Source organism: Octopus sinensis, linkage group LG13, assembly GCF_006345805.1.
Source record: "Octopus sinensis linkage group LG13, ASM634580v1, whole genome shotgun sequence".
Lineage (NCBI taxonomy): Eukaryota > Metazoa > Mollusca > Cephalopoda > Octopoda > Octopodidae > Octopus > Octopus sinensis.
Genome location: NC_043009.1, coordinates 21848331 through 21868440, shown reverse-complemented (window position 1 = coordinate 21868440; position 20110 = coordinate 21848331). Strand labels below are relative to the sequence as shown.

Genomic DNA, 20110 nt, shown 5'->3' with positions numbered 1-20110 from the left:
GATATACATACACATATATGACGGGCAACTTTCAGGCTTCTTTCTCCCAAATAAATTCGCAAGACCCAGGGCTAGAGTAGTAGATGCTTGCCCTAGGTGCCACACAGTGGGACTGAACCTGAAACTCCATAGTTGGGAAGCAAACTTTTTAACCTTGTAACTACGCCTGTATCCTTCATCTCTCCAATGAATTATTTTGAAATAACAATGGACCATTTATTTTTTGTTATTTAATCATATATCAACTGCTTACTACTTTAATTTTTGGAGTAAAGATTGTTTGCCAACATAACATGGCAGTCCTGGTTTAGGACAAATGTTGCTGTAATTTAGCCCCAGAAGACATTGTCTCCAGCTGGCTATATTACATGATCTGTGTCCTTATATTTTCGAACAAGGGAATCTTGCACCCCCACTCAGCTCAAAACAATATCTGTGTACTGATATTTCCGTGTTATTTCCCTTCATCAGCACAGAATAATTGTTTGGCCAGAGGTGGTGCTGCCAAATTCCCGTTCAAAATATATAGTTTTCAAAGTGACTTGTCACTGATCTATAAATTAGAAAATTACTATTTTTAAATCTCACAATGAGAGATATTCCACAACAGTACTTTAGCAGTCCTGGTTTAGGACAATCTTTACTCCAAAGTACTGTTTCTGAATATTTCTCATTATGAGATTTAAAAATAGTAATTTTCTAACTTTGATTTTTGTTCCAAAGTTACATTCTTATTAATTACTTAATTAATCTTCTGATTATAAAATTTGTTCTTTGTTCAGTAAAGATGGCTGGCAGGGTCTTATACAAGAATTGCAAACTGAAGTAAATCGTATATCTGCACGGAACCTTGGGCGTGATGATCGGTAAGTTACCATTTTCCTTGATGCTTTAGCCCTTTCATAGCCATATTTCTGTTGGAAATCTCTATGTGGTTCAAATAATATAGACAATATTCAAGAAGTTGGAAGGATTTAGTAAAATAACTATGTTATTGACCAGGTATTTGAAACAAAATGTAACTAAAGGTTTTTCATGATGGAAAATCTTAGGGAAATTTGGTTGCTATTTCTAACAGATTGAATGACTGTTTAGAAGCGCCCATATATGTATTTATATATGTGTGTGTACATCTGTAAATGTATATATAAATGTATATGTGTGTATGCATGTATGTGTGATTGTGTATATATATTGTTACGGACCACTCTCGCTCAGTTGAACGGAGAATTCGCCACACAGAGAGGACTCGGTGGGGATGGCAGCGGCGAGCACGACAACCGACGACCGGAGATATGACAACAACAACAACAGCAAGAGATACAGACACAAGGAGAGACGGCGGAAGGCAATTGGCTACATTTAACAACAGTTTATACAAATATTACAACAAATACAATGTGATACATCAGGTACATCAAAGTAAATACAAGCAACAGAATCAACAGCATGCAGATGCAATATACAGTTCAGAGACAATAGTTCAAATCCAATTAAAACAAATAACGTTCACATTAACGATACAGTTCAATACATTAGAGTCTTTCTCCTTCTTTCTCTAACAGTTCTTTCTTTTTCCTCTCCTTCATTCTCTTTTTTTTCCAACACATTCTTTTTCCTTCTTTTTTTCACATATCAAAACATAATTAAACACATACCATCAACAACAGCCAAGTGCCCTCATACCGTAGTCCCTCTCTCTTAGCTCTGTAATACTCTCTGTCATCGCAGAAACTACCTGTCACTAACTCGCTCTGTCCCCAACTGTGTAGAGCTGCCGGCCGACTGTTTACAGCTCACAGTTCCTCCTTTTTAAGGGGTGTATTTCAACGAACTTTCTTTCACCTGTAAGGGTCGCAGGTCTCCCCAGAGCTAATCAGTCCACCTGAATCTGACAGGACAATGGATTTATTCCAAAAGTAGGTCGCAACCAACTGTCCTTAAATTTAACCATTCATAACAATATCATCATCATCGTTTAATGTCCGTTTTCTGTGCTAGCACGGGTTGGACGGTTCCACCAGGGTCTGGGAAGCCAGTGGCTGCACAAGGCTCCAATCTGATCTGGCAGAGTTTCTACTGCTGGATGCCCTTCCTAACACCAACCACTCCGCGAGTGTAGTTGGTGCTTTTTACGTGCCACCTGCACAGGTGCCAGGGGGGTCCGGCATCGGCCACAATCGGTTGGTGTTTTAACGTGCCACCGGCATGGAAGCCAGCGCTGGCATCGGCCACGTTCAGATGGTGCTTTTTATGTGTCACCGGCACTGGAGCCAGTCGAGGCAGCGCTGGCATCAGCCACGTTCGGATGGTGCTTTTTATGTGCCACCGTCACAGAAGCCAGTCAAGGCAGCACTGACATCAGCCACGTTTGGATGGTGCTATTTATGTGCCACCAGCACAGGTATCACAACTACTATTTCCATTGATATTTATTTCGATGTTCATGTACTTGACTCAACAGGTCTCCTCAAGTACAGCGGGATGTTCTGGAATCCAAGGTACTTTGAATGAGCAGGGGCTATGCGGAACTGGTGCAGGAAGCAGCCCGGGTCTTTGCAGTCACAGCATATTTCCAGAGATCTTGGTCCTTCGCCATTGCCTCAGTGAGGCCCAACGCTCTAAAGTCATGCTTGACTACCTCATCCCATGTCTTCCTGGGTCTACCTCTCCCCCTGATACCTTCAACTGTTTGGGAGTGGCACTTCTTCACACATCTCTCCTCATCCATCCGCAGTACATGACCATACCATCACAAGCGTCGTTCTTGCACACCACATCTGATGCTTCTTATGTCCAGCATTTCTCTCAGGGTGCTTACACTCTGTCGTGCGTGCACACTAACATTACACATCCAGCGGATCATGCTAGCTTCATTCCTTTCAAGTCTACGCATGTCCTCTGCAGTCACAGCCCATGTTTCACTACCGTGAAGCATGGCAGTTCGCACACATGCGTCATACAATCTACCTTTCACTTTGAGCGAGATACCCTTTGTCGCCAGTAGGGGTAGGAGCTTTCTGAACTTTGCCCAGGCTATTCGTATTCTAATGGTGACACTCTCTGAGCATCCACCTCCACTACTAACTTGGTCACCCAGGTAGCGGAAACTATCAACTACTTCTAGTTTCTACCCCTGGAGTGTGATGGAATCTGTTTTCTGAGTATCTGTGGTGTCTATTGTCCCTGTGCATCTGCCGCACATGAAAGCTATCTTATCAGTTAATTTCCCTTTGATGTTGCTGTACCTCTTATGCGTCCATAGCTTACATTGGGTGTATCTTATGGAGTTTCTACCTACACCTTTCCTACAGATCGAGCAGGGCCACCTGCCCGAGGGTGTGTGTGCTGAGTTCGCCTTTCTGCTTACTATAACTTTGGTCTTTGCTACATTTACTCTAAGGCCCTTTGATTCTAACCCTTGCTTCCACATCCGAAATTTCTTTCCTAGTTCCAGTAGTGATTCTACTATGAGAACCAGGTCATCAGCATAGCGGAGCTCTCAGGGGCATCCTGTTTTGAATTCCTCTGTTATTGCCTAACCCACTTCTGCGTACCTTTTCTTCATTGGACGCTAAACTCTGCTTGCGAAGACCTGGTGAAGCAAGTGAAATCGAAATTAAATTTGATGACTGGCATCCATGCTATTGGAGCACTAAGAGCACCATCCGAGCGTGATTGTTCCCAGAGCAACTGACTGGCTTCTGTGCCGGTGGCACGTAAAAAGCACCATTTGAGTGTGATCGTTACTAGCATCGCCTTACTGGCACATGAAAAAAACATTCGAGGAGGTCGTTGCCAGTGCCATTGGATTGGCTCCTGTGTAGGTGGCACGTAAAAAACACCATTTGAGTGTGGCCGTTGCCAGTACTGCCTGACTGGCCCTCGTGCTGGTGGCACGTAAAAGCACCCACTACACTCTCAGAGTGGTTGGTGTTAGGAAGGGCATCCCGCTGTAGAAACTCTGCCCGATCAGATTGGAGCCTGGTGCAGCCATTTGGTTCACCAGTCCTCAGTCAAATCACCCAACCCATGCTAGCATAGAAAGCAGACGTTAAATGAGGATGATGTTGATACTGATGATACACGAGTAAGTACATAAATGCAAAACAAGGTGGGAAAAATAGTACTCGAATACCGAAGGTAGAGTAATATTATTAAAGCTGCAAAAACATCACAAAAAACTGTGACTCAGAGTTTCATGTCCCTGTGATCAAGCTTTAATAAAAGAAAAATATGTGTGTGTGTTTTATATATGTATTATTGTAGCAGTCATCATTAACTTTACAGTGTTATATCAGACCATGGCAGAGAAGCACGTTTTCCTTATTTGGATGAAAAATTTATCAACTTCGTTGCTGAAATACCTGCTTATAAAAAGGTAAGTTTGCTGACAGTATTTTTGTTTTGCTTTAAGCCTTTGTCTAGCCCAGTGGTTCTCACCTGGGGTCCATATAAGATTTTTAGGGATCTACACAATGAAATAGTAAATTCGGGACCCGCAATAGTATTTTAAAGGCCTCTAAAAAAGTTTTGCTTTAGATGTATTGGTATGTACTGCAAGAACAGCTCGGTTTCATTCTCTAACAATTTACATAGTTAATGTATGTAAAACAAAATAGGAATTTTACAAGAGGTTTCTATAAAACTAGTTTTTAAACATTGAATGGCTATGGGGGTCCACCAGAATAAAAGAGTAATCAAAGGGGTCCATAGGTAAAAAATGGTTGAGAACCATTGCTCTAGACCTTTGTTAAGGTGATTAATTCTGTGGATTTGGTTGCAAGTTAATCCAGTGCTCTGATTTTGATTCTCAGTTGGAACCATTTCTTGTAACGTTAATGGCTTTCCATGAGCAGAGATTTTATATATCTTTTTCTTTTTTATTCTTTTACTTGTTTCAGTCATTTGACTGTGGCCATGCTGGAGCACCACCTTTAGTCGAGCAAATCGACCCCAGAACTTATTCTTTGTCATCCTAGTACTTATTCTATTGGTCTCTTTTGCCGAACGGCTAAGTTACAATGGGCTTCTTTCAATTTCCGTCTACCAAATCCACTCACAAGGCTTTGGTCGGCCCGAGGCTATAGTAGAAGACACTTGCCCAAGGTGCCACGCAGTGGGAATGAACCTGGAACCATGTGGTTGGTAAGCAAGCTACTTACCACACAGCCACTCCTGTGCATATATATATATATATATACACATATAGATCATTTGCAGGATTCATTAGAATCTAGATATATCATGTGGAACACCAGGATTGGTTAAATACTTAGAATTGAGTCAAAAGTACATTGAAGCACAACTCCTTATAGTTGTCATTCATTGGTATTAAACTGTAAGTATTAAACTGCCTATATAAATACACACATTTATCTGGGCCTCACAGAGGCAACGACAAGTGACTGAGACTTTTGGTAATACGTTGTGCTTGAGAAGACTCGTCATGTCAAGTGAAATTGTAGTCGTGGCCGATGCCGTTGTCATGTAATTGGCACATAAAAGCACTCATTATACTCTTGGAGAGATTGGCATTAGGAAGGGCATCCAGGTGTAGAGACCATGCCAAATCAGATTGGAACCTGGTGCAGCCATTATCATCTCCAGTCAAACTGTCTAACCCATGCCAGTACGTAAAGTGGACGTTAGATGATGATGATGACATAGGTATACACATAAGTACCCAATCCAATATAAGCTGTATATCTCACCTAGGGATAATTCCAAATGTAGTGTATGTGTAAAAGAACACAAGTGGGGTTAAAAATTCTCATCTGTTTCAGTAGCATTTTATTGATGCATTCTTAAATTACATCATGGCAAAAACATGCCATCATCAGGTAAATTTTAAGCAGATAAACAGGTCGGGTAGAAATAGGTGACTAGTTCATCAACAACCATGCAGAAACAGCTGTTGTGAATTTTGAACCTATATATACATTCACAGACAACTGAAAAGTAAATAGACACCCCTCATTATACTGCTTTATCTGTGCAGACACGACTCATTTGTATGATGCCCAAACAGGTGGTAAATCATTAAAAGCTGCACAAAGCATGTCTACTGAATACTAGATTAAGGATTTAAATGCATCAAATGGGATTATTTTGTTTGTAGAAATAAGCCTTTCAAAGACACTGGTGTTTATATATATATATATATATATATATATATATATACATACACACACACCGTCTCCGATGAAGGGATATAATAAATATCCTAGAAACAGCTGTAAGACCTTCTATATATAAATGCTCTAATATCTACACAGCCTTGGTTTTTTATCTTATTACGCAAAAAATTCTTATATATATAAACGGCAAAATGTCTGTATGCGTGCGCGTATCCTTTACACAAATCCACAATTTTTCAGTTAGCGGGCTCGCACTTTCTATGGTCATTCAAAACCGTCCAAGGGTGGTCGTGCACATCTTTACATTTCCCCAGTCACCACGCAAAGCCATTAAACAATCAATAGAAGTGACTTTTTTGTGAATTTTCTATCCAAAACCCAATCAAAATGCCCGAAACTTGATATGCCAATTGAATGCCAGCTAGCTGAATGTGATTGGTCGGAGATTTGGACAGTACTCGCATGTATGTGCGCATGCACGCAGCTGTATATGCATGCACTAGTATATTTATATTATACAGAAACATAAAAACCATAGCTGTCACACGGGTGAATGTACAATTTGCTGGATCCATGTCCAACCCATGGTAGCATGGAATATGGGCATTTCCGATGATGTATGTATATATATATAAATTCAAATTACAATGAACGTAAACAAACAAACGAAGTTTGCTTTAGAAGCGTTGAGATGTCTTAGAAAATTAAAGAAGTGATTTTTTAAATTCTCAAATGCAGGATAATGCTAATAATATAGCCTGAACAGGATAAGCTACCCCTATATATATATATCTATAAAGTGCCTGTTTGGTGTCATGTAAAAGTACCTTGCACACTCTGTAGAGTGGTTGGTATTAGGGAGGGCATCTGGCTATAGAAACCATGTCAAATCAGATTGGAGCCTCGTGCCACTTCCCAGCTCTGGTCAAACCGTCCAACCCATGCCAGCATGGACAATGGACATTAAATGATGTTGATGTATATCATCATCATTTCACATTTGTCTTCTCTGCTGGCAAGCTACATGACTGCATTGAACTCTAATGTCTACTTTCGATGCCCTTCTTAATACCAACTACCTTACAGTGTGTACAGGGTGTTTGTTTGTTGCATGACACTGGCACAAGTGAAGTCACCAAACAGCTCACAAAAACAAGACCTTGAAACTAAGTAGGAGGAGGTATAGTATTGAAAGGGGATGGCTTTATGCCTCATACTCAGAGGCTGAAATATGATAAAGGGACACAAACATGTGTCTTTCTGTAGAGAAGATATATGGCTATATGTATGTGTTTACCTAGATCAGTGGTTATCATCTGAGGTTCATATGACCCTTGGCGGTCCACATGATTTTGTTGCTAAAGTTTATGTGCTATAAATTGGTTCTACAAACAATAAGATACTTTAATTTTTTTATGCAATTCCTAATAATATTATAAAAATATAAAAGGATTTTGTTTAAACATCAAATGGTTATGGGGCTCCAGTAGAATAGACTAGGATTCAAAGGGGGTCCATAGGTAAAAAATGGTTGTGAACCATTGCTGTAGATAGATTGAGGTATATATATATATATACACACACAATTTGAACTATATCCCCCATCTAGGACTTTTGACATCAGTTTTACCCATATTAAAAATATAAGTGGATTTTTTTTCCAAACTCTCAGACCCATCCATCTACCCACCTTCAGTTTGCTACCCCTATTCACATTCTGTCTACCTCTATGGGGCCTTGAAGGTATTACCTCATTTCCACCATCCTTTTCTCCCTTTCCAGCTGGGATAGCCATGTAATCTCCTTTACAGCAAGGCACCTGTTCCTGACCCTTTCCAGCTGGGGTATATAAAAACCAATATTTGTTTAATATCAAAAGGAATAATTTGCATAGTATTGAACCTAATCAAGAAAAAAAACTCCAACTGAGACATGTAAAAGTTATATTATACCTTACCTACAAGGACAACGCAATGGTTATGATGAATAAGGTGCAATCTCATCACCCTGTGGTCAGTAAATACGTGCTGTACCTTATTACATTCATGACCATTGTGTGTGTTCCTCTCTCTCTTTCATAGAATTAAACAGAAAGATTTAAAAGCATTTTATTTGAGAATCTATTGCATCAATTTGGTTCTTGCTGCTTTCTCTGGTTTCTAAGTTGTACAGGTTGACCATTAAAGCATCAAGTCTGGTGACACGCATTCTGCATTTGAAACTTGGTTAAGTTGACTTTCATCCTTCTGGGAATTGATAAAATAAAACACTATTAATGTTAGCAAAATCAATTTTAACTGTGCCCAAAGATCTTGGTTTAAAGAGCACCTTAGCTATACTAAATTTCCAAACACAATAAAAGGACAAGTCAAATATATTACACATCATGAATATGAATATAGTTAAGAAGTTTCTTCAATCAACACCGCTGCTTGACCAATGCCATTGGAGTAAAATTTGGTAGCCTGAAATCCCTGTTGTGTGTGTGTGTGTGCTTACCTTTTAGTTAAGCCCGTAAAAAGATATTTAAGCCTCTGAAAGAGATGTATTAATATCTATATAATAATTTGCTTGTTCATACGCCTGTTATACTCCAGTTGTGGAGGTGGAGTAAAAATGAGAGAGAGAGAGGGAGGAATGTGAGCAGAGAAGAAAGAAGAGAGGAGTGTAATAATATACTAAGGCCAAATGCATTATGTGGTTGGTTGAAGGAAGAGGCAAAAAACGAGAGAAAAGAGGGTGAGAGAAGTGTTAACAACATGCAGTAGGGTGGAGAAGGAAAGGGTAAAGAGAAAGAGATATGATTAGGATATAATATTTGGCAGAGGGGGATGTTCTGGGTGGTGAGGTTAAAGAAAGATAGATAGGCATAGGAGTGGCTGTATGGTAAGTAGCTTGCTTACGAACCACATGGTTTCAGGTTCAGTCCCATTACATGGCACCTTGGGCAAGTGTCTTCTACTATAGTCTCAGGCTGACCAAAGCCTTGTGAGTGGATTTGGTAGATGGAAACTGAAAGAAGCCCGTCGTATATATGTATATATATTTGTGTGTCTGTGTTTGTCCCCCCAACATCGCTTGACAACCGATGCTGGTGTGTTTAAGTCCCCGTAACTTAGTAGCATGGCAAAAGAGACGGATAGAATAAGTACTAGGCTTACAAAGAATAAGTCCTGGGGTCAATTTGCTCGACTAAAGGCGGTGCTCTAGCATGGCCACAGTCAAATGACTAAAACAAATAAAAGAAAAATGAAAGAAAGAGGGGAATTACAGTTAAAAAGTTTGTTGAAGAGGTATAGAGAAATATAAAGTGCTTAGCAGAGGGAAATTTCAAAATTGTAAATACATTATTGTGACTGGAAGTGAAATAACTTAGCAAAATAAAATGCAAATCATCCTTTCTTTCTCAAATAACTTCCCTTAATCATTTTTGATCTGTGGAATTTCCATGGGTCCATTGTTTAATGTCCTTGTTCTATGCTGGCTTGGATTGGACAGTTTGACAGGATCCTACTAACCTGGGGTATGTTGGTCTCTATTGTCTGCTTTGGCAAGGTTTCAACAGTTGGATGCCAACTACTTTGCAGTACACTGTGTGCTTTTTTGTGGCACCAGCACTAGAGGAGTCACCAAGTAACATGCAGCACAAGACCACTTCACAAAGTGGTGGGGGGGTGCAATATTTAGGGAGGTAGCTTTGTGCCAGGTGTTAGAGGCTAAAGTGGGAAAGAGAAACAGGAATAGGTGTCTTGCTGTTGAGGAGATACATGGCTACCTGAGCAGGAAAGGAAGGAAGGATTGAGGTGATGATGCATCAGGATATACCCTCAAGGTACAAGAGGGTGAGTAGAGAGAGAGAATAAGGAAAAAGTAAAAAAAATAAAATATTCTCATTATTTTTTCAATAGATATAATATATATTTATTATATCTATTTATCTCTTTTACTTGTTTGTCATTTGACTGCGGCCATGCTGGAGCACCGCCTTTAGTTGAGCAAAATGACCCCAGAGCTTATTCTTTGTAAGGTCGCTTTTACTGAACTGCTAAGTTACTGGGACGTAAAGACACCAGCATCAGTTGTCAAGCGATGTTGGGGGGGACAAACAGACACACACATACGTATGCATATACGACAGGCTTCTTGCAGTTTCCGTCTACCAAATCCACTCACAAGGCTTTGGTTGGCCTAAGGCTATAGTAGAAGACACTTGCCCAAGGTGCCATGCAGTGGGACTGAACCTGGGACCATGTGGTTGGTAAGCAAGCTACTTACCACACAGCCACTCCTGCACCTATTTATATATTTATAGCAAATATATATATATTTTTTTTTCCTCTGCTCTTTCTCTCCAGGTGGACCTGACTCTGCTGCGAGGTATTGGTGAAAAGTTATTGCTACGGTTATGCTCGTTTAAACTTGGTTTCACTAAGACTGCTGTGCAGCCTAAAAGAGCCATTCAGTTTGGATCCCGCATAGCGAAACTAGAAAATTCAAAAGAGAAAGCAAGTGATGTATGTACTCGATTAAAACCTAGCAGTTAACCACTGCAGTTCTTTAAACTATTTTGATTATGAATTTTTTGCTTTCTTTTGATTGGTTTCAAAGAAGGAAGGCATTGTGCATGTGGCCATCGGATGCCTTCTGAAACTGGGGAGATGAATGAGTGTACTATTTCCCTTCCAAAGTTGTAAGGAGAGAATTCCAGAGGGATGATACTGGCTGTGTGGTTAAGAAGTGTGTCTTCCAACTGTGTGGTTTTTAGTTCAGTCCCCTGTGTGGCACCTTGGGCAAGTTTGTCTTTTAGTATAGCCTCTGACAAACCAAGGATTTGGTTGATGGAAATTGAATGGAGTCCATTTCATCACTGGATAGTTGTAAACAAGTATCACTGTTGTACAGGCAGTGTCGTTCATTTCCAGTTCTCGGTGAAAACCTGTTTGGGCATGGGGAAATATTTACTTGCTTGGAAACAAGTGCTGATGACAGGAAGAGCTGCTTGATGTAGTATAATCTACCTCAACAAAATTGTCTGACTCCTGCAGGCATAGGAAAGTAGAAAATGAAAATAATGGTACTTTGTTTTTTTTTTTAACTCTCCCCAACTTTAACTTGGAAGCCATAATTAAGTTAAGTAAGAGCTACAATATGTTTTAAGGAAGTGCAGGTCGATAAGGTGCACTTCGCACAAATTTTTCAAATCATCATCATCATTGAACATTCATATTCCATGCTGGCACAAGTTGGTTGGTTTAACTGGATCCAATTGGGTTAAGATACTTGGCCAAGGCAGTTGAGTGGACAGGAGCAATGTGAAATAAAGTGTCTTGCTCAAGGACACAAACACATTGCCGGAAATTGAACTCATGACCTTACAAATGTGAATTGAATATGCCATGTGCCCAAATGTATACAACAGTAAAAATCAACATACACAATAGTGAGTTAAAAGTAAGTAATATATACACACACACGGACTATAAAAGAAGATACTTGCCCAAGGCACCATGCAGTAGGGCTGAAGTTAAAACCATGTGAACCAGGAGCAAATTTCACCTTCTTGCTTGCATAAGAAACAAATACCAATATTATATAGGTGTAGGAGTGGTTGTGTGGTAAGTAGCTTGCTTACCAACCACATGATTCCAGGTTCAGTCCCACAGCATGGCACCTTAGGCAAGTGTCTTCTACTAAAGCCTTGTGAGTGGATTTGTTAGACAGAAACTGAAAGAAGCCCGTTGTATATATGTGTGTGTCTCCCACCCCATCGCTTGGCAACTGATATTGGTGTGTTTACGTTCCTGTAACTTACCGGTTAAGTAAAAAGATACCGATAGAATAAGTACTAAGCTTACAAAGAATAAGTCCTGGGGTTGATTTGTTCGACTAAAGGCGGTGCCCCAGCATGGACAAATAACTGAAACAAGTAACAGTATATCATCCTCAGCACAAGCTTCTTTCAAGTTCTGTCAATGAAACCCACTCATCAAGCTTTAGTCAGCCTGGGGTTACACTTGAAGACACTTTTCCAAGGTGTCAGTTATGCCGTGGATAAGAACCTGAAACCATGTGGCTGGGAAGCAAACTTCTCTAACAACACAATCACACTTGTACCTATAATCAATGAACTACGAGATGTCTTCAACACTAACAAAAGCAAAGAAAAAAATGATACTACGATATCAATGTCTATCTAAATTGGAATAATAAATGTTAATCGTTAGTAGATAATTAACTCCAAGGAATCTGAAAGGAAGTCTGTATAAATTTGAGAACAATTAATTGCTGTTAGTCACTGTTCTTCTTAGGAATGGCTTAAAAGTTTGTTTATAAATGCCAATGGCAAGGTTATGTTTAATTATTACAAAACAAGCTTAATGACAAGAGACCAAGTGTTTAACCCTTTTGTTACTGTATTTATTTTGAGATGTTCTATGTTTCTTTCAATTGATTTTAAATATAACAAAGAAGTTAGTAAAATAACTTAGTTATCATTAAGCTAGTGTTAGGAACGTAAATTTTGACTAAAGTTTGGTGGAAGATTTTAATCGAAAACTTATGGCAACAAGACATTTGTACTCAGAGCCAGTTTCAGCCTGATTGGTATCGAAAGGGTTAAGAAAGACAGTAAAGAAAAGAGCAAATAATTCACTTTGAATAAGCAATGCTTTTGGTTGGGTCTTTTTCTGTGCATCAACAAAAACTAATATTTTAGCAAGTGAAAGAAAATAATTCTGATTTTGGCACAGGACCAATAACTTTTGAGGAGAAAGGCAAACTAATTACCCCCACCCCCCAGTATTTGATTGGTCTTTTTTTTTCCCTCCTTTTTTGGTGAAAAGCAAAATTGACCTTGCTGAGATTTGAGCAAAATGAAACACTACAAAGCAATTTGTTTATCATGCTAACGAATCTGCTAGCTCATTGACTTAACGATTTCAAACTTTGTGGAATTTGAACTCAGAATGTATAGACTGACAAAATGCTACCAAGCATTTTGCCCAGTAAGCTATCAATTCTGCCAGCTCACCGCTTTTTCACACTCCAGTGCTCAACCTCGAAAGAACGAAAGGCAGAGTCAACCCTGGCAGTTTCAAATGTTGGCACAAGGCTAGCAATTCTGAAATGATCAAATGGCTAAGTTGGCCTTGGCAGAATTTGAACTTAGGGTATGAGCTAGAAGAAATGCTGTTAACTGTTTTGTCTGACGCACCAATGATTTAGCCACTATCTCCCTCCAACTTACTAATAAGGATAGTTTCAAAGTTTGGCACAAAGTTGGTAAATTCAGTGAGAAAGGACAAGTTGATTATTTCAAGCCCAGTGCATAACTGGTACTTTATTTTATCAACCCTGAAAAGATAAAAAGGTAAAGTTGGCCTCAGTGAGATTTGAACTCGGACTCTACAGATCCAGAAGAAATGCTGATAAGCATTTTCTCTGCTGTGCGCCAACAGTTCTACCAACTCACCATGATGATAATAATTGTTTCAAATTTTGGCACAAGGCCAGCAATTTTGGAGGAGCGAGCTAGTCAAATATATCAGTCCCCCACAACTCAACTGGTACTTATTTTATCAACCCTGAAAGAATGAGAGGCAAAGTTGACTTTGGCAGAATTTGAACTCGGAATGTAAATTTTGTTTAGCGTGCTAACAATTCTGCCAGCTTGCCACCATCACCATAATAATAATTCCAATGGTGATGATTTTTAACATTTGCATCATTGGTTTCACATCCATTTTTTCATGGGTCAGAATATTAAAAATCAATGACATTCATTTACAATAATCATGCAATGTCACGGCAAGGGAGCACAAACATTCACTCACATATGATGGGCTTCTTTCAGTTTCCATCTATCAAATCCACTCAATGCTTTGGTTGGTTTGAGGCTATAGTAGAAGACACTTGGGCAATGTGCCACACAATGAAACTGAACCTGGAACCATGTGGTTTGAAAGCAAATTTCTTAACCACACAGCCCCTCCCAAGCCTACATTAATAATAATCCTTATCTTTTATATTTGTCTGTGGCCATGCTGGAGCACTGCCTTGAAGAATTTTCTAATCAAATGAATTGAACCCAATTGTTTATTTTTTTTTAAAGCCCAGTATTTATTTTATTGGTGTCTTTTGCTGAACCTCTAAGGTATGAGGATGTAAACACACCAACACTGGTTGTCAAACAGTAGTGGTGGAAACAGCCACATATATTTTATTTGTTTGTTATTTTGACTGCAGCCATGCTGGAACACGGCCTTTAATCAAGCAAATGAACCCCAGGACTTATTCTTTGTAAGCCTAGTACTTATTCTATCAGTCACTTTTGCCGAACTGCTAAGTTATAGGAGTGTAAACACACCAGAATCGGTTGTCACGCGATGTTGGTGGGACAAACACACATATATATATATATATATATACATACACACACAATGGGCTTCTTTCAGTTTCCATCTACCAAATCCACTCAAGGCTTTGGTTGGCCCAAGAGTATGGTAGACACTTGCCCAAGGTGCTACAAAGTGGAACTGAACCCAGAACAATGTGGTTGGAAGCAATCTTCCTACTACACAGCTATGCCTGCACCTTTGTATTGTTTTAATGTAATCAGTTAATACACACCATGTTGCATAAACAAATGTTTATAAGTTTCGGTGTACATTACCTAGAATTCTTGGGAAAAGGAAAATCATTATGGATGGCAACAATGATATGAAATAATAATGATAATAGCTGAATAAACACTGATCCCTTTTTATTGAGAATAGCAGAAAACTGAATGAGTAATAACAATGAAATAATTCCAAGTTTAGCAGCAACAAGAACATTTTAAATTCCAGTTCATTCATTAAAGAGGTAACAAAGTCCAGAGGCACAGTATCATACTGTCCACATGTTCGACAAGGAAATATACATACAATCAATTGCACAAAAAAGGTTGCCAGAGAGAGAGAGAGAGAGAGCCTTAAATCAGTTTAAAATCCAAAATTTTGCTGTCATAAAAAAAAAAAACATAATGGAATCCAGAGATTCTATATATAAGTAAAAGAGCAGCCAAAGTGAATTTCAAAAATTGTGTAAGTTGATATATTAAAAAAATTTTTATTTTGAAGTCAAAGCTGTTGAGAAAATGCCAAAGGCCATCTTAACTTTAGACTTTCCAAAGTAAAAATAACTTTATTTGTCAAGCAAAATGTTTGTAAAGTTAGTTTATCAGCCAACTGTTTCCAACAAATCACTCTCCAAATTCTCAACAGAAATATGCAATCATATTCAGACCAACCCTCAATTTTGCCACAAAATTTCTACACTGACAAAAAAACAAGACACTTTAGGTGGGAATCTTAAAAAGTAATTCTTTAAAATACTGTTACAGAAAAAAACAAGTTGTATATAGACAAGTTTTTTTTTTTTTACAATACTGTAAAATATTCCACATGAAAGCTTGTTATAGAAACTTTTAAGAAAAATGTCGAGGATCAATGTATGTGTGTGTGTGTGTGTGTGTGTGTATGTGCATGAGAGAGAGAAAGAGACAAAGATGGGCTGAGGGCAGAATCTGTAAAGCATCAGATAAAACAGCACATAGTATTTGATGGTTACTTCCCTTTAGGTTCTGAGTTCAAATTCTGTCTGGTTCTACTTTGTCTTTCATCGTTCTGAAGTTGATACATAATAAAATGCTGGGGAAAGATGTAATTAACAACACCTTAGAAAACTGTGTGGCCCCACCCAATAAGGGCTACAGTTTAAAGCCAATAAAAAAAATGTATTTTATAAATTGCTATAAGCCCAGAAATATTTTGTAATAGCCCTTTTACTAAATAAATTAGGGGGTTTCAGACCAATGAAAGCAATAATAATAATAATAATCAGTGAAGACAAAACTACCCTTAAATCATTTAAATTATCACTTTATACACATTGTTAAGTAGTTGGAATAAATCTGATGGTAACGTGGAAAAAAGTAGAAACCTCATTTGTTTTTAAAACTTTTATATTTTTCTTTCTTTTTTCTTTTTACATTATCTCAATGTTGTCAGGCAAAAAGTTTGGTGCACTTTGTTTTTTTCTTTCTTTTAGAAGAATTAAAAAGCAATTGTTCGTGAAATCTCAAAAGAATAGTAGGGTCTTTATGTGTCATGTTTTTTTCTTAATTTTTTTAAAGTTTAATTAAGCTTAATTGCATACAATGAATATAAATACAGACTCCATATATATATATATATATATATATATATATATATATATATATATATATATATATATATATTTATGTGCATGTGTGTGCATATATACATGTAATTATGTGCAACGCATCAGGTACATTCACATTAACGCACAATGTCTTTGTACATGTATGTCATACTTGTCAAGCAAAAATATTGGTATAGTCATATAAAACAATAAACAAAAAGTATCTTATCTTACATTGGTATATATATACAGATATTATAAAAAGGTCTAGCATATGTACACATACACAAAACTTTAAAACCACATAAACACAATATACGCATCTGCACTAAATGTATGTCCACACACACACACACACATATATGTATAGATATACATACATACATACAAACAAACAAACACACACATACAATACATATACCACACATACATGCATACATACTTATACATACACACTTCTTAGTCATTATCATGTTGCAATATGTTTTTGTTGTTAATAAGTAGAGAGTGGGAGGGGGACAAAAAAGTATGTCAATGTTAAATTCATATCCAAACTGTATTGATACATTGTACAGATTACAGTGATACATTGTGATTTTGGAACTGAAATTGCAGAAACTCTGCCCAGTTCAAGATAGCAAAAGTTTTTTTTTTTTGAATGAATGAATGAATGAAAAGTAATTAAGTTTTTTTTTTTTCATATGTACTAATTGCTGTTGCTGCTGCTTGAGGAAGGAGGAGATCAGTTAAATAACAACAGGCATCAAATGGCCAATCAATGAGTAAAAATATAATAAAAAAATGTAACTTCTTGTAAATGACACATACATGTGTGTATGTGTCACATATATATATATATATATATATATATATATATAAAACAAAAAAAAAAACTGACAGGAATTTGTCCAACTAATATTGGAATTAATGGAGAGCCCATGGCAGAGATCTCAAACAAAGCAAAAAAATATATATATATACAAGACATCTACAATGGCTGTAGGGAGGAAAAAGTCTTGTAAAAGTAAAGAAAATTCAACAAAAAAAAGAAAAAAAATCATTAGTCACCACCAAGATATGACAGGAAATGGTTGGGAGCCAGGGGAAAAAGTTACATTTTTCATATTCAAGATGGCCCATAGGAGTAGCATTACAAGCCATTCTAAGCAGTATTTTATGTAATTAATTAGTTAATTAATGGCACTATACAGTTGATGAAGGAAGGGGAATGCAGGAGGCGTGACTTTAAAAGAAAAACATTTGTAAAAAATTAGAGTAAGAAAAAATAAATTAAAATAAGCTGGTTTCTCTAATAGGGAGATTGCGGGAGGGAGCAAGACATAAAAAAACAAAAAAAAATTACAGAAATACCTAAATAACAAAAAAAAAGACACTTCTATTTACAAACAGGTGAGGGAGGAAGGGAGGGCAGAAAAAATAAGATCAACTTTACTGTCAATATTAGGAGGAGAAAGGGTTCTGAGTCCTAATTAACGTAAAAATCTTATGTACGTTTTTTTTTTTAAATATTTTCATCACCTTTTTGTGTTGTTTTTTTTTTGCTTTAAATTTGATCTTCTTCCTAACAGTTTGTCATATATCTCGTATACAAATCCAAAATTCAAGCCAAGGGAGGTAAATATTGTGGTCAAACGTTTAAAAGCTGAGAGAGAGAAAGAGACATGGGGACCCACCCTCTCTCCTGACACAAGTAGCAAAAAAAAATCCAAAGAAAAAAAAACAAACTGAATCTTCATTAGTCATGTCGCTACAAAGGACAAAACACAAATTTTACTGAACAATTTTTTTGTTTTGTTTTTACCTGTTTAGTGCATCTGCTTTTCGCTTTCTTTCTTTCATAGCAATACTAAATAATGCTAAGAAATCTGCCAATCCGCCAGTAAAGCATATAATACAAAATGCATTGTAGTCATCATTTGTATATATATATATTAACACTGGCCTGCATGTCGTATGGCTGAGGAAATACCAACAGAACATTAGAGATGATTCTGATAAATTATTAGAAGACTATTGGAGCTCAGTGTGGCATACAGTAAGTAAAGCTGTCTACAGGCAGAATAGCTACACTGGTTGTATTCTGGCCTTTGAAGTGCGAATCCCCGTGCTTATAAAAGAAGGGGGTGACTGGGGTTGCAGTCATACTTCTTGAATGTAAGAGCTGAAGGTGCTGATTAAAGCTCAAGACAGTCACAGAGATAAAATTGTTTTCCACGACAGTAGCCGTAAAGATTCTAGAGCAAAATGTCATGATTGCTTGCAAGAATTAAATGTAAAGCGCCGTACTTTTCCCTTCCGTTTCTTTTTCGAGACTTTCTCTTCGGGTACTTCTTTGACAACTTCTTTCTCAAGAACTGTGAAAGACAAAATATAAATTATAATTTGAAAAAAAAAAAAAAAAATCTAAATTAAATATCAGAACAAATATTACTTTTAAATTTTGACACAAGGCCGGCAATTTCGTGTGTGTGTGTGTGGGGGGGTCGATTTCATTGACTCCCTATGCTTAGATGGTTCTTATTTTATCAATCCTTGAAGGATGAAAAGTGAAGTTGATCTTGGTTGAATTTGAAGTTGGAATGTAAAGACAGATGAAATACCATTCAGCTATCCATTACCTAAGAACAAATATTAATGGACATTTTATTCTATTACAGGAGTGGCTGTGTGGTAAGTAGCTTGCTTACCAATCACATGGTTCTGGGTTCAGTCCCACTGCGTGGCACCTTGGGCAAGTGTCTTTTACTATAGCCTCAGGCTGACCAAAGCCTTGTGAGTGGATTTGGTAGACGGAAACTGAAAGAAGCCTGTCGTATATATATATATATATATCTGTGTGTGTGTGTGTGTCCCCAGCATCGCTTGACAACCGATGCTGGTGTTTACATCCCCGTAACTTAGCGATTCATCCAAAGAGACCGATAGAATAAGTACTAGGCTTACAAAGTCCTGGGGTCAATTTGCTTGACTAAAGGCGGTGCTCCAGCATGGCCTCAGTCAATTCACTGTGGCTATGCTGGAGTACTGCCTTTAGTCGAACAAATATCGACTCCCACAGGACTTATTCTTTGTAAGCCTAGTACTTATTCTATTGGTCTCTTTTGCCAAACCGCTAGGTTATGCAGATGTAAAGACACCAACATCAAGTGCCAAGCGATGGGGGGGGGAACAAACACAGACACATAAACACACATGCTGGGCTTCTTTCAGTTTTCATCTACCAAATTCACTCACAAGGCTTTGGGTGGCCTGAGACTATAATAGAAAACACTTGCCCAAAGTGCCACACAGTGGAACTGAACCCGGAACCATGTGGTTGGGAAACAAGCTTCTTACCACACAGCCACACCTGTAATATTAGTTTGGAAAAAAAAAAAAAACCACCACTTCAAAGATTTCTGGAGTTGGTGAAGCCATGCTAAAACAATGAGTGGTAAGCAAAGTATAGTTTGCAGGGCAGTCCCTCTGTAGAGCCCAGAACCTGCTTGTCATTGCAGGGGTCAGCAAATAGAAAACCATCACATTGGCTGTGGAGGTAGCAGAGGTTACTTCAAGGTGGCTGTGGATCAGAAGGGGGCAAGCTTTGGAAGGGGTAGGGCTAACTGGACACAAGGTGGGGTTCGGTTAACCTTGGCTGGGTCACCTGGGTGAAGGTGTCTGATGTTGAAAGACATGAAACATTCGATGACCTCATGAAGCATCACTGATGATGTGTCCAGGTATATCAGAGCATGATGTATGGAAAA

General features: G+C 38.0%; 2 protein-coding genes across 9 annotated transcripts in view; one reads left to right on the top strand and one right to left on the bottom strand.

Moving 5' to 3' along the window:
- The window catches only part of LOC115218641 (asparagine synthetase domain-containing protein 1), a 33546-nt gene extending 22841 nt beyond the window's left edge, over positions 1–10705 (top strand). For all 6 annotated transcript variants that reach the window (XM_036508209.1, XM_029788559.2, XM_036508208.1 and 3 more), the window contains exons 12-14: positions 783–866; positions 4291–4381; positions 10496–10705. In XM_036508209.1, the coding sequence (XP_036364102.1) occupies positions 783–866; positions 4291–4381; positions 10496–10684 (364 nt within the window). In that variant the 3' untranslated portion in view covers positions 10685–10705. The remainder of the gene's footprint in view (positions 1–782; positions 867–4290; positions 4382–10495) is intronic.
- The window catches only part of LOC115218499 (serine/threonine-protein kinase STK11), a 73248-nt gene continuing 61373 nt past the window's right edge, over positions 8236–20110 (bottom strand). Inside the window, exons 9-10 of one of the 3 annotated variants that reach the window (XM_029788357.2) lie at positions 18651–18718; positions 8236–8386 (exon numbers count right to left, since the gene is read on the bottom strand). In XM_029788357.2, coding sequence (XP_029644217.2) covers positions 8321–8386; positions 18651–18718 — 134 coding nt within the window. In that variant the 3' untranslated portion in view covers positions 8236–8320. Of the gene's footprint in view, positions 8387–17856; positions 18719–20110 lie in introns of those variants that run through there. The other 2 variants (XM_036508213.1, XM_036508214.1) reach the window with 2 other exon arrangements.